Genomic DNA, 12,560 nt, shown 5'->3' on the forward strand with positions numbered 1-12,560 from the left:
CTGTGGGCCAGATGCGTCACATGCTGGCCACACCCATACCTGGTTTAGCAAAGGGAGGGAAGTCGTGATACGTCATGTGACGACGCCGTGACGCCAATTAATTATGAATCTTTTATTAGTTACACAACAACGTAAGGGCTGGTTGTCTGAGGTACTGCCTCTCTCCTATTTCTGCCAGCCTAGTATGCGGGTACATTCCAGGTCCAATTTATTAAATGCTACCATCTTGTGGGACCAAGAAGGCGAACTTTCTCTGTTGTGTCCCACGCACTCTGGAACAGCATCTCCCATCAGGGAATCAGGATGGAGTCCACTCCCCTGGAGTTCTGGGAAGTCTTTAAAACCTGGTTCTCAAACTCGGGGCTATGTTGTTTGGAGTGGGCCCTGGCATATCATGTGACTGGTTTTATGTGAGTGGTTTTAGTTCAGGCTGTCTTGCTTTGTCCACGTTGTTTTAACTATGTATTAGATTTTGTAATCTATCCAGAGTCTATTGGAATGGACAGCCATAACAAGTTTAAATAAATGGATAAACTCTTAAACCTCCTAGGTGCTGCTTTTTAACATTCAAAACATCTGACTTATTTATAAGGTCCCGGTTTATAAAGAAATCATTTTAATTGAGAAGCGTTTTATTAAATACAACTAAGGTGAACCAAGTGCCCTCTATTCATACTTGCTACACAAGTAGTAGAAGTTGCTTTATTTGGGATTCTATCTAGGGTGCATTTTTCTTTGAAAGTTGACACAAAGAGATTTCCTTTTTGTGACAAGTGAAAGCTTAGAAGGGGAGCTATAAAGAAAAGAAGAGAAAAAAGGGGGATGAGGTTAGCAATAAAAATTTGAAAGTCAGATCACCAGTTAGTATTCCTATCCCTTCTCAAAACAAATTGCACTGAATGATCCCCAAATTTCTAACAGCTAAATTGAATTATTATACTTGAAAAAAATCCCAAATTATTTTAGTGACTCCACTGCTAAAGGAGTTATAAGAAAATTGTAAATATCCCATTTACATTAACAATATCTTGTTCTAATTTCACTGAGTTTAATGATGCATTTCACTTCATTTTAAAGTAGTAGAGCAAGGATTGCATCTCTGGTAAGCTGAAAGATAAGCATTTTTCCCCAGGAAGAGTGGGTCTGCTCGGGTTCCCCCCTCCCCCCCCCCCCAATAAATTAAATAAATTAAAAATATTTGCAGAATGTGCAGATGTGCAGAATCAAGTCCTAAATGTCTTGCAGCTTATAGGGAATATTAAATTACAATAATCTTTGACAGAACCAGAAGACTCAGTGTTATAATAAAACAGGACAATAAAAAATATAGTAATTCACGGAAGAGACAAGTGTTTGGTAGAAGCTAGACATCTGTTTGTTCCAGGGAATATAAACCTGTATTGCTCTATCCCATACATTTCATTTTGCCACTTTGCATATTTAAAATCCATCTGTACATCAGTTTCCTTAAATTTAGTGAGGAGATCCAACAGATCAATTTTTTTCTATGATGAACTGCTAATGCTGAACGACTTTGTTTCTTTTGGGGGGGGAGGGAGAACAGGTTTTTTTTATTATTAAACTCAACTGTTGTAATAAAACTGAATTAAATTAGACAATTTCCAGAGAAGGAAGATTTAACACTGTTTTGGGAAAGCCTTATCTAACAGATTTTTTTCTATTTAATAGAAAAATGTAGCATTAAAACATTGGTGCTTTTACGGCATTATTGCTGTACTTTTACTCCACAGGTGAATAATTTTTCTAGATCAATAAGAACTGAAGCATCCACAAAATAAGAAAATTGGTTTTTTTCCAGAAACAATGCTTCGTTTTTATGAAAAAAGAGCACAATCTTTATGCATATTAAACCTAAAGCTGTGAGAACGTTTTTCATCATGAAGTATGATTTTTGTTGTTGTTGTTGTCATTTGGCTTTTGTCTGCTCAGACTGGGTCAAATACAGACATAATCACAAAGAGATGTATTTCTAAAATCAAATCTTGGATTTTACCAGCTCTTATCAATTCATCTTTCCATAGTCTCTTTTACTTCATTAATATTCAAAACCCATCTTATCATTATATATTTTCTATGTTTGAACATTTAGCTTCAGAAAATTCACTGGGACTTGCTTCTAAATAAACATGATGCGTATTTGGCTGCAAATATACAATGTTTTTCTTTAAGCGACAAATAGGTTCCACTAATTGAATCCGCCTTTAACACAACATTCTAAGTTTTGGCATGTCATTTATCAATAAGTCTTGTGTTTACACATTCCTCTCTTCCTCATACATCCCAATTCATTCAGGTTCTTCTTCCTTAGTACAAAGCTGTCATCACATCTAACCAGCAAGCCAATTTGTCAATAAGTCCTGGGACAGCAGTATGCAAGAACAAAGACCATGCAGTTTGGCACTGTGACTCAGTAAGTACATTTAGATTTAACTTTACTTCACTATTATTTTAATGACAGTAGGTGACTCAGTGACTAGGATCACATCGGAAAGCCATGATTTAGTTAACTGTACCTTATGAATTGCTATTGACTGGGCTTATATTACATGGTAAATAGTAAACCATGGTTTACAAATCATAATGGTTGGGTTCACAGGCAAACCTACATTGTGGCTTAGCTTGATGAGTAAACCTAATGAGGACATATGCATCATGCTAAATGTATTTTCTTTTATAGTGGTTGCTAAACAAGGTTTAAACCTTGGGGTCACACATTATACTGTACTAAGCCAAAACCAAAACAATCCATGTTTGGGTTAGTATGAGTTATGAAGCAGCTAGTTTAGTTTACTGTTTTAAATCAAAGCACTATGTTAAAATGCTAACTTAATAAAGAATAAAAAGACACATTTTGAATAATGCAGGGACATTGCAGAAATGAATTTTTATGACCCATCATTCACAGTGGCTGTTTTCAGCTATTTTAAAATATGGTTTTTAAACAGCTTCATCAGTACTGGCTGCCTCTGAAGGCCTGATATAAAGTTGATTTATGTTTTGCCTTTTGATGTTCCTGTATCCCAGCCTCTCTTTGAATCTCATGTTAATTTATTTCTCTAGCGGTTATTGAAATATGTCCTGTTCTGGAATAATTATCATAGCAAGTAAATTATAGTAGTCAGATTATGCTCACCAACTTGCTGTTCAGTTTTTAAATTTTAAAGAACACGGCATGTAGAATCTTTTCATTTTTCACAGTTAAAATTAAGAGGAAAACAGAATGCAGCATTCAGTTACCAGCTCCTGAATCCATACAATATCCTTGCACATTTTCCTTAAGTCTCAAAATCACAAATGGGCAAATTCTTCTCTTTAGATATGTTGAAGTTAATTTCCCACCAGCCTTAGTATGGGTGATAAGTGGCAAAAGATGAAGTTAGAGTTCATGATGTCAGGAGTTTGCTGATAAGAATTCTAGGCTGTTTCTCTTTTCAGTCCCTCATCAAAGAAAATTACCCTCTTGCTTTAAAATTCTTCTCTGCAAGGTGTTTTTCCAGAAAGCATGGAGAAATTTAAAGCGATCATCATAGTAGCATATTTTTCTTCTTTTTTCTTTTAACAGATACCTTTTTGGAAGTATGTTTTTCTTTCTTTTGGACTAGACTAGACTGAAATGTACTAAAATTAATGACTAATGACTAAAATTAATTATGTTTGAAGGAACAGATACAGGGGTGGGATTCAAATTTCTTAACAACCGGTTCAGTGGCGTGGCCTAATTTGTGGGCATGGCTTGGTGGTCATGTGACTGGCTGGGCATGGCTTGTATGTAAATATTATAAATATTTATGTAAATATTGAATTTTTTTATTAAAAAAAGAGCAACTTTTACCTAAAATCAGGCAAAGCAGGCAGGCAGATTGAGTTGCTCACAGAATCACAGATTCACTTAGAGATCTATGATTCTGCAATCTGCTACTTGAGTCTGCACTGAAAAATAGAAGCTTCAGTCCTAAGGAAGGTTTAGCTTTGCTTTTAGTTTAGCTAGAAAGCAAGAAATCCAACAGTTTCCTTGCTTTCTAGCTAATCTAAATCTCCCGGCACAGCAGAACAGGCAAGTTGGATGGTGCACATGCCAGGTAAGAAGTGAGTGGGTGGGGAGGGGAGAGGCGGGGCCAGTCAGTGGCGCGATTTGCCGGTTCTCCGAACTGGACAGAATCATAACAACCAGTTCTACAGAATGTAGAATCCCACCCCAGAACAGATATAAACAGTTCAAGAATTAGTAAAGAGGGTGCATAGTCTCTGTAATCAAAATACAATTTCATAATGTATCATTTTCCATTTTATAAGAATTTTGAGTGGCAAACCTGATTCTTCCACTTAATTCTCACAATGGAGCAGATCTGGAAGACGTGAGGAGTGAAATGAAGGCACACATATGTAAATCAAATTCTGGGTGTTATACAGAAGCATTGCTTAACTGAAATCAGAAACATTGTAGATTTTATTTAGTCCTAGATTTTACCTTTAAACATTCGTCATCTGTCAGCAATGCAGCCTGCTTCTCTACTTCCTGACTTTCGACAAATCTGAACAGAGGAAAAGAAAAAGCTAATTTCAAACCTGCAAATTAACTAGAGGTTTCCAACTCTTTAATAATAGTTCCAATCTGAATCATACAATGAGGAAGGGGTTTAGACAAGAGAAATCAGAGATATCCTTCTGAACTTCTGACTAGAAATATAGTGGGTTTTTCTTTTTTGCAGTTCCTCACCAGATTCAACTCAATTCCAAAAATGTATTTCTTGTGCCAGCTTTTCCAGCATGCAAAACCATTCAAAAGTATCAGATGCTCCAGAATACAGCAGCACATACAGTATTGGGTTCTCCCAAATGACACCACAATTGTACGTGCCAGCTCCTGGTAGGCTTCCAAATTCAATTCAAGGTCCTAGTTATCACCTTTAAAGACCACAGAATCACATTTCCACCAGATTTGACAGGATGCGCATGTTCTGGGTCCCTCTTATGGAACAGTATCATCCAGCAGGGCCCAGGAAACATGACTCTCTGTTGTGGCACCTGTCCTATATAATAACCTGCCCCAGATGGCCTTCTAGGGAATCATGAAGGCATGGTTTTTTTTCCTCTAAGCATTAAGGCCTGGATATTAGCAGAAGCAGAATGTGTCTTTTTGTGTATTGGTTATTGTGATTACACTTTACCTTAGCTATTGTATTATTGTTGTTTTTAATGCTATAGTTCAGGGGTCCCCAAACTTGCCAACTTTAAGACTTGTGGACTTCAACTCCCAGAATTCCTCAGCCAGCTATGCTTGGCTGAGGAATTCTGGAAGTCGAAATCCACAAGTCTTAAAGTTGGCAAGTTTGAGGACCTCTGCTATAGTTTGTCTTGGTTTATGTTGGTTTTATAATGTTTTTACATTTGCGGTATTTTGTTGTTAGTTACCCAGAATTATTCGTTTAAGATGAGCGGCCCTATATTTTTAAAAATAAATTAATAAAATAATATGAAGAATATCGTATGCATTTGCACATGTGTGCAATTTAGAAAATTTATTTGCCTGTATCCTTCACCTCAAATTGCAATGCTTTATTTTTTTTTCTTAAATCAAAAAGATTTAAGAAATGACAAAATAATTTAATGCAATGACAAGAAGTTTAGAGAGTTATTTATGTACCTTCTAAAAGATGGCAATCTTCGAATATTTTCAAACTGATTGTGTGATAAAAGTTGAACTCTTTTCTCAGATTCTTGTACTTCGCAACATAGCACACTGAGAGGGTGTGAATAAAAATGCTCCAACAGAGACAGCTGTAAGAACAAGAAAGTTCAATAGTAAGGTGAAAATTTGGAAGAACACTGATCAAAACAATTTAAATATTATTATAGCTTTTAGAAAAATAAATCCATTCTCCTGAACTGTTATTTTGAAGCTGAAACAATATGCATTTTAATATAGCTGTAAATCAGACAGCAGGATAAACATGGCTTGCCTCCAAAAAATTTGGGTGCTCCAACACTGGAGGTGTTTAAGAAGAGAATAGACAACTATTTGTCTGAAATGGTATAGAGTTTCCTGCTTGAGCAAAGAGGCTGGACTAAAAGACCTCCAAGTCCTTTCTGTAATTCTGTTAATATGCACACATATACATTAATTCAATTTGTTATCAGAAAAGTTGGACAGCAAAATTATACATATTGTTATACACATATACATACATATACAAAGAATATGACAATAATATAGCATAACAAACTGATTTAAAATGATATGTAAAATTCTAACTCCATAATGTGTAACTTAACTTACTCTGGATATATTTATTCTTTTTTATAGCAGATCTAATTCTGTAGCAATTTGTCCTTTGATACAGTGACCGAATATGTGGGTACATTATATGCAAAGTTAGGTTTATGGTCTGATAAGAGGAAAACAAGATAAAATGTATCTAATCATCTTGGCAAATATTTAAATACGCAACAGATGAAAAAATGACAGCTGCCTTGATAATAAGGGCAATACAATGAAACATGTTCGGTGGTTTCTATCCAATTTGAATTGCAAATTGCACACAAGTTCTAGAAAAAGGAATTTTGATCACTGAGGTAAGCACAACATGATGTCTGATACTAAAAAAAGACTTACTGCTGAGCTAAGGATGTAAGTGTGAATAGCAATAACACTAGCAATAGCACTTAGACTTATACTAGAGTGCTTTTTACAGCCCTAAGTGCTTTATACTTTATAGAGTCAGCATATTACTCCCGACAATCTGGGTCCTCATTTTACCAACCTTGCAAAGATGGAAGGCTGAATCAACCTTGAGCTGGTCAGAATCCAACTCCTGGCAGTGGAATGCAGAATTTTAGCCTACAATGCATTCTAACCACTGCGCCACTACAGCTCTTAATATCTATTTAGTTCCAATCTTTTGTGTACGCACATGTGCATGCACTTTTGAGCTAGTGATGACTCTTGGCAATCATCTGGACTAGTCCTTGCCATATTCTTGGCAAGATTTTGTAAATGGCTTGCCATTGCCTTCTGCTTAGGGCTGAAAGAGGGACTGGTCCAAAGTCCCCAGCTGTCTTCCTGCCTTAAGGCAAGGACTAGAATTTTCTGGTCTCCCGGTTTCTAGGCCAGTACCTTAACCAGTGCATCAAACTGGCTTTTGAGTTCCAATCTAGGACACTCTAAACGCCCACTGATATATGAAATTAAACTAAGTTTATTTTATTGCTTATTATATAGTAATTGCAGTGGTGGGATTCAATTGTTGTTGCCACCGGTTCACTGGACGTGGATTGGTGGGTGTGCTTTGCACACATTGTGTGAACTTTGTGTGCACGTGCGCACCAAACACACACTTTGCGCAGAGGTGTTCTAACTCGCCTCCTGCAAGCCTGCACAATCCTGGTCGCTTCAGCAGCTGCCGCTTCAAATTCAGCAGATAAAAGTTGAGTATGGGAGCCCAGGCAAGTGGGTGGGCCCAGCAGCAGAGCGGTGGAGAGAACCGGTTTGGTCTCTGCTGCTCATTGCTCCTACTGGCTCGCCAGAACCAGGCCGAACCGGTCAAATACCACCACTGAGTAATTGTGTCTTAATTATTTGAAAGGCTTGTTTGTATTGTAAGGACAATAGCAGGTCAGGAGGAAAACCAAAAGAAGCCAGGTTTTGTTTAGCCTTTTTTTTTAAAATACAACTAGATACCAGGAATACTAAAATTAACATCTGTTGGGAAAAAATGACGTGTGTGTGTGTGTGTGTGCGTGCACGCACCTGCACAGTGGCAGGATCCTTTGTTTAATGAGACATCGTTGTTAATTAGTGTCATGATTTTTCACTGTGTCAGATACAAGGTCTTTTGCTTTTCATTCTTCGTGCCAACTCTCTACCTTGTGATATGCAGCTAATTCTACCAATGATCACTTCTTTATTTGGAATATTCAACCTTCAAACCCATTCAGAATTTTATTCTGCCGGTAAGACTATTCCAAACTCAGAATGAGTCTTCTGACAAAAACTGCTTTTATGCAACCGGTTCCTTCTTCCCTCTGTAGCCCTTGGCATCAGTTTTACCACTATCCTCCAGCCTTACAAAGTGAGAAAGAAATTTCCAAGTATCACCTGATGACCACATTCATCCAACTGAAAAAACTCTGCTCTATCAAAACTCTTCTGCTGATGGAAATTCATGCTGGACCCAATCTTTAAACCAGGGGTGGGATTCTACCGGTTCAGCCCGGTTCTATAGAACCGGTAGCTCCGAAGAGCAGCTGACACTGAACCGATTCTCTCTGAATATCTTCTTTTCTTCAGTTGGGCCCACCCACCTTCCCGGGCTCTAGGCTATCCTTTATTTTTACCTTAGTTGCTTTGCGCGGCATAGCTGAATGCCGCGCGGCAGCAGGAGATGGTGATTACTTGCAGGAGAAGTTGCTTTGCAAGTAATGCACGCGCAAAGTGCACGCTCACCAAACCAATTGTTATGTCGGTAAGATCCCACCCCTGCTTTAAACGGACGTTTTTCAAGATGGACTTTATACACCGGTAGGCCTCAAGTTACCATTTCCGTAATCAAGTGATGTGGTTGTAAAGCTTGTCAGTCTGAAGAAAAGCCCTTTCTTCTCTTGTTTGAGTTCATCTTGTCTAATAGCAGAGTAGGCTGCTGCAATTTCCAGTCCCCCCTGTCCTGTCCTCGATTTCTGTATTTTCCTTCTTCTAATAAAATCCAGGGATGACATACCTCTGCCATTTTCGTGAGACAAGGGCTCTATTGTCCCATGTTCCTGAAACAGCAATGCAGTTCTTTGCCTCTGATCTACCTTCCCCGTGCCCAAAGTTAAAAATCAGAACTCTTCCACAGTAACAAAATGATAGTCTAAGCCAGCCGCCACCAGGGACCAAAGAAAGAGAGATTTTTCCACAGACCAGAGTGTTTTGCATATGCTACCTGCATCCCATGGATGAGGCTTCGCCTGTTTGCACAGCCCAGTTTCTTGCATGCTGCACACCTGTGCCATGCCATGGACTGGGGGTTGGGGGACCACTGGTCTAAGTACCTGTCACCCTGATTCCTAAAACACAATGTAACATTTCCCCAACTGTTTGTAAACAGGGACAACATTCCTATGACTGAATATACAGAAATTTATCTAAAAATTAAAAACTGGCTGTCACTGAAAAGTACTTTACCACATACTGCTCTCTTTTATATTACTTTTTAATGTGTAGGAAAATTTATTGTATGCAAGAATATTCAGTAAATCTCTCATCCATACACAGCGTCATCAGTCATAGTGAAAATTAGACACAAAGTTTACCATCACTCAGCTTTCTAAAGTTAGTCAGCTACTTTCACTAGCACTTACCTGAAATCCTTTGACAAAATTATGAACTGAGAAGTCATGGTACAAAAATATGTTTGTTAGCACCTGCAGAACCTTCTCACTAATTTTGAATGGAAATTGACTCGTCAGAAGTAGCTGATATAGGGAAAAAAAACATTAATAAATTATGTATTTCTGAAATAAGGTGACTAATTATTTCTACAGTTAGAATTCTCCAAATCTTGGAGAGTTTCTTAATGGGAAACCCCATAATGGCACATGTTCTTTTAAATTCAACAGTATTAGGACTTTGGTATGAACTGAGCAACTGAATTTTCTTTTAAAGAACAGAGAATAAGATTGAGTAAATGGAGGCCTACTTGGCTTGATAAAATTAAAACCCAAGTCTGTGCACCCTGTACTATTCCAGAATATACTTTAAGCAGTTCCAAGGCAAATAAACAGTACAGAAAATATTTTCTTAAGTAAGTGCAAAAAACTGATTTTGAAACGGAAGAACATAGTATAATAGTATAATAGACTTTTAAGATTAAAATAATTGTAACTGAAATGGTCTGATTAAAACACTATATAAATACCATGAATACCATTAAATCAAAATTCTGTATTAAATTTCCTTTTTTAAAATAGACAAATATTCATAAAAATTACATGTGTAATTCGGTGTCCATCACATCATGGACTAATTAACATCTAACTTTATAGTGATACTTTCTCTACACATTTTATATTAAAATCCAGTTGATGATTCTTGACTCTTAATGAATGTTATCTTTTCTTTTATGTACACTGAGAACATTTGCACCAAGACAAATTCCTTGTGTGTCCAAGCACATTTGGCCAATAAAGAATTCTATTCTATTCTATTCTATTCTATTCTATTCTATTCTATTCTATTCTATTCTATTCTATTCTATCAGGAATTCATTAGGCAATCTCAGATTGTTACTTACATACTGAATATATTTTAATTTGATAAATCTACAGCTCACTGAAAGCCTGAGAGTAAAATCCAATATCCGGCAAGCAGAAAACTACTTCAGTAATAGCTCTCCTGCCCACATCCCCAAAATTTACTCCAGAGCCAGCGAGAAAAAAAGGATCATCTACAATTTCAGCTCTGCTAATGGAATTAATTATTCTACTGAACATAGGCATAGAATTATGATCTGAAATTTAGGTGGCAATTACAATATTACAGGTAGTCCTTGCTTAATGACTGGTCTTTTAGCATCCATTCAAAGATATGACAGAGGTATGACCAAGCTACCTATGATATGATTTTGAAGTTACAATGACTGCAGTTTCACACATACACACACAGTGACATTTTGGGCACCTGGCAACCAGCTTACATTTATTTGTTTGTAGAGTTTGTAGAGTTTCACAGTACTTTTTGGGATTTTTGCCAATTTTGAGGATTTATTCTGGTTTTCAGGAAAAAAAAACTCCCATTGGAGAAAACAGGTTCACTGAACAACCATGCTGTTTGGTTAACCACTGCGGTATGCGTTTAACGACCGCTGCAAAAAAGCTGTAAAATTGGTCATGGTCATGTAGTGGCCTGTTTAATAACGGCCACAACTTACAATAATTCCGGGCTCTATTTTTAAAACATTTTTTTTTGAATCATGAAGAGCTATGAACATTTTAATTTTTATCAAGAATTTCCAGCATATACAACACTTTCTCTTCTAAAAGCATTACCTTATCAATCACTTTAGTTAAATGTTCTTTGGAAGAAAGAGATTGGAAGAGTTCTATACATAACAAAGAAGACACCGAGTGAGGAAGCAACTTATGGATGACCATCGGAGATGTAGCGATTCCAAAAATAAGGACCAGTGGAAATTCATGTATACAATGACTAAGGGAAAAATAAACAGTTGGGAAAAATTAAATGTGTATTTAGACAATCAGATGGTATTTGACTTCTTCCATATATTTCAAGTTCACAGAATTTATCAAAAGTGTCCATTTTCCTTATCATCATATATTAAGGTGATCTATTAATGTGACATATATAAAAGAGAAATGCAGTTTGTAAAATTCCATGTAGTCCCAGTCAGATATCAGAAACAGAACCTTTAAAGTCCCTAGTTGGCTATCGTATTATACTAACCAGCTGTGTTTAGTCTGAAATCTGATCTAGTTGACGTGCACGTTTGAATACAAAGGTTTTAATTTAATTTATAAAACAGGAGACTGAATGCCTTGACCAGTATATAAATCACATCATCTCCATGTCTGCTAATTTTAATGATTTGTCCAGCTTCTGCTATTAAGAAGAATAACAATATGCTCTGCAGCAAATAGTAACTTTTTGGATTGTGAGATTTTAACTGATGATGCCTGGATATTTTCAAGAATGTGTTTATTGCTGTAAGATGATAAACGGCATGCCTAGTACCTATATTTGTACTGCTGTGGAATCACGATATGATAAGCCAGTTAAGAGTCTAATCAAAATTACAGAATTCTGAATTTCATTCTTTATTAATGCTTAGCAAATTCATCTCTGGATTAAATTTGCTCACAGGCCAGCTAATAAATATTTGCAAACTTAATGGTTGAATTGTAAAAGAAAGAAATATCCAAGAATTGGACTGCATTTTTTAAATAAAACTTTCCCTATAATGTAAGTTTCATAGGCAAAGCTAATTCACTCCAGTCAACATCTGTACTTATTACAAACAATAAAGAAAAAGCAAACATGAATTCAATTAGTAATTTATTTCCTGTAAGAAAATGAACATGAACCAGAATAGCTAATTAGTTGTATAATTAGTTGTATTACCTGCTCATAATTATGAAGTCCTGCAAAACTTTGGTTGTGAAACTTTCCATATCTTTGAAAATAATCACAACTGGAGGAGATTCCCAGTGTCTGGATGAAAATGTTCTCTTCTTACATGGAGATTCAGTATCCGTTTTCTGCAAATGATATTGCATACATTAAAACAATGAATTGGGAGGAAAAAAATACAGTCTCTTAGACCATGATCTAAAACTCTGTGTGTGCGTGTGTATCCATATATATATATATATATATATATATATATATATATATATATATATATATATATATACACACATACATACATACACACACACACACACACACACATTACATACATACATACATACATACATACATACATACATACATACAATGGAGATACACACACACACACATAGTGAGTAAATAAAAAACAGCAAAA

The 12,560-nt window shown here is 36.3% G+C and overlaps 1 protein-coding gene across 2 annotated transcripts in view; it reads right to left on the minus strand.

Moving 5' to 3' along the window:
* The window catches only part of ORC3 (origin recognition complex subunit 3), a 37,068-nt gene that overhangs the window by 12,403 nt on the left and 12,105 nt on the right, over positions 1-12,560 (minus strand). For both annotated transcript variants that reach the window (XM_026666540.2, XM_087943688.1), the window contains exons 7-11: positions 12,137-12,273; positions 11,047-11,206; positions 9,361-9,474; positions 5,666-5,799; positions 4,490-4,553 (exon numbers count right to left, since the gene is read on the minus strand). In XM_026666540.2, the coding sequence (XP_026522325.2) occupies positions 4,490-4,553; positions 5,666-5,799; positions 9,361-9,474; positions 11,047-11,206; positions 12,137-12,273 (609 nt within the window). The remainder of the gene's footprint in view (positions 1-4,489; positions 4,554-5,665; positions 5,800-9,360; positions 9,475-11,046; positions 11,207-12,136; positions 12,274-12,560) is intronic.

Source organism: Notechis scutatus, chromosome 1 (assembly GCF_049901735.1).
Source record: "Notechis scutatus isolate UNSWTSFEM ecotype Mainland chromosome 1, rNotScu1.2, whole genome shotgun sequence".
Lineage (NCBI taxonomy): Eukaryota > Metazoa > Chordata > Lepidosauria > Squamata > Elapidae > Notechis > Notechis scutatus.